We start from the raw sequence: 2,159 nt of genomic DNA, 5'->3' as shown, positions 1-2,159 counted from the left end.
CGCAGCGGGAGGCCTGAGGGCAGCAGAACGGATCGCCGGATCGCCGGACTTGTAAGTGAGGCGGTGAGCGCCCGGACTCCCCCTGTACCCCGTAATTCCAGCCCCGGCTGCCCGCAGACCCGTGATCTCAGATGAAAACCCCCAGATCTGTCCAATCCCTGTTATCCCGTCCCGGGGACCCTTTTCCACTCCCCATCTCATGATCTAAGATACAAGTCTATATATTTGAGAGGTACCCTGTAAATTTTTCCTTGCGGCATCCAGAAACGCGATCCTAGATCCTTGCTCTCAATTCCAGTGAGGACCCTATTATCCCGGGGGCTGGGGTTCACAGCCACGATCTTAGACCCACAAACCCAGCGGTGACATTGTAATCCCTCTGCTGGGAGTACCTAAACGCTCAAACTCACATTCAGGATTTCCTAAACCCCGCCTCGGGGACTTCCAGGCCGAGGATATATGATCCGCGCCCCCGACCTGCCAAGGACCCTTAAATTCAGTTCTGGGGCTCTGGATCTCACTTTGGAACGCCCAGACATGTCGGGTGCGCCTTACACCAATTTGGAGCCCACTTATGAAGAACTCCCACCAGACCTGTACACCTAACTTAATGATGCCTATGCGTGCACTCAGTCCAGGGTCTCTCAAACCTGAAGGGTACATTTTAGACCTGTGAGGGTTTCCCACCCATCCGCCCTCAGAAACCCAGATCCCCAGCCGGAGGATTGGCCTCCACTCGGAGGCCTGATTCCCCCGCGACGCCCAGCTGCTGGCAATGCGTATTTGGGGGGCAGAGGGTGGGCCCAGGGCCGAGGCATCCACCTTATTCTCTTTTCCCCCCTCGGCAGTCTTGAATCGCAGCCATGTTCCTGGTTAACTCGTTCTTGAAGGGCGGTGGCGGTGGTGGTGGCGGTGGAGGCGGGGGCCTGGGCGGGGGCCTGGGGAATGTGCTCGGAGGCCTGATCAGCGGGGCCGGGGGCGGCGGCGGAGGCGGCGGCGGCGGCGGAGGAGGAGGCGGAACGGCCATGCGCATCCTGGGCGGAGTCATTAGCGCCATCAGGTAAGGCGGGGCCTCGCGAAAGGGGCGTGGCCCAACACTGATAGAATGGAATTAACCTGGAGGCTGACCTGGGAGCGTGAATTAGGCTGGGCTAGCCTGGCCAGGGGCACCGGCCTTAAACTGGGAGAACCCTAATGAGGCTGACGTCAGTTCATGGGGCGGGGCCTGACCTGGGTGTAGTCTAGTGCGGATCAATGAGGATGTGGACCCTGAGGGGACTGACCGGGGTTTGAGGAGATGGGACTAAAGGGGGCTGGGCGCGGCCCCCATTGGCTATCCTCGAGGCCAACGTTAAAGGGGCGGAGCCAATAAATCTGGGTGACACTTCGTGGAGGCAGAGCTTGGGATATGGGCGGGACCTGCTGTCCCAGGTGGGTCAATGAGGAGGTGGGCCAAGGAGAAGCCAAGGCCTAATGAGACAAGGGAAATGGCCCAAAAGGGGCTGGGGCTGGTCTGGAACTGGCCGGATTAATGGAGAAAAATGCCCTGGTGGGGTAGGGCAGATTGGCTTTTTTTGTTTTTTTAAAGATAAAACCGGTAAGGGGATCTTAACCCTTGACTTGGTATTGTCAGCACCACGCTCTACCGAGTGAGCCAACCGGCCATCCCTATATAGGGATCCGAACCTGTGGCTTTGGTGTTATCAGCACCACACTCTCCCGAGTGAGCCCCGGGCCGGCCCTAAGGGCAGATTGTTTGTGAGGGCCTACTTAGCTCCTTCAAAGGAGCAGGAACTAATGGAGCTGGGACAAGATGGTGGGAAGACAGGCATTCAGGAAGGGGAGGCAATGGAGTAGGGTTCTGGTCAGATGAGATCTAAGGAAGATGAGGCCCTGGGAAGCTGAGGCAGAGCCTTAATGAAGTGAGCCCTCGAAGGACTGGGGTCTATTGAGTCTAGGCGAGATTTGGGGTTAATATTTGAGTGGGGCCGAAGGGATTCTAGGAATCTGCCATTGGGTGGCTGTGCTTTGGCAGTGGAGCCTACCGTTGGGGCGAGACTCCGGGTTGGGGTTGGTTTGATGGAGGGAAAGAAGGGGCAGGACAGGCGAGGACGGGGATAGATGAAGGACGGAGGGTCCAAGGAGGGCGGTAGGCTGGA

The 2,159-nt window shown here is 58.2% G+C and overlaps 1 protein-coding gene across 1 annotated transcript in view; it reads left to right on the top strand.

Moving 5' to 3' along the window:
- Nucleotides 1-854: 854 nt before the first annotated feature.
- Nucleotides 855-2,159, top strand: part of CAPNS1 (calpain, small subunit 1) — an 8,324-nt gene continuing 7,019 nt past the window's right edge. Inside the window, exon 1 of the mRNA XM_008575650.1 lies at nucleotides 855-1,060. Within this exon, the coding sequence (XP_008573872.1) occupies nucleotides 864-1,060 (197 nt within the window). The 5' untranslated portion in view covers nucleotides 855-863. The remainder of the gene's footprint in view (nucleotides 1,061-2,159) is intronic.

This window comes from Galeopterus variegatus, unplaced genomic scaffold (genome assembly GCF_000696425.1).
Source record: "Galeopterus variegatus unplaced genomic scaffold, G_variegatus-3.0.2 Scaffold1222, whole genome shotgun sequence".
Classification (NCBI taxonomy): domain Eukaryota; kingdom Metazoa; phylum Chordata; class Mammalia; order Dermoptera; family Cynocephalidae; genus Galeopterus; species Galeopterus variegatus.
This window is presented reverse-complemented; position numbering and strand designations above follow the sequence as displayed.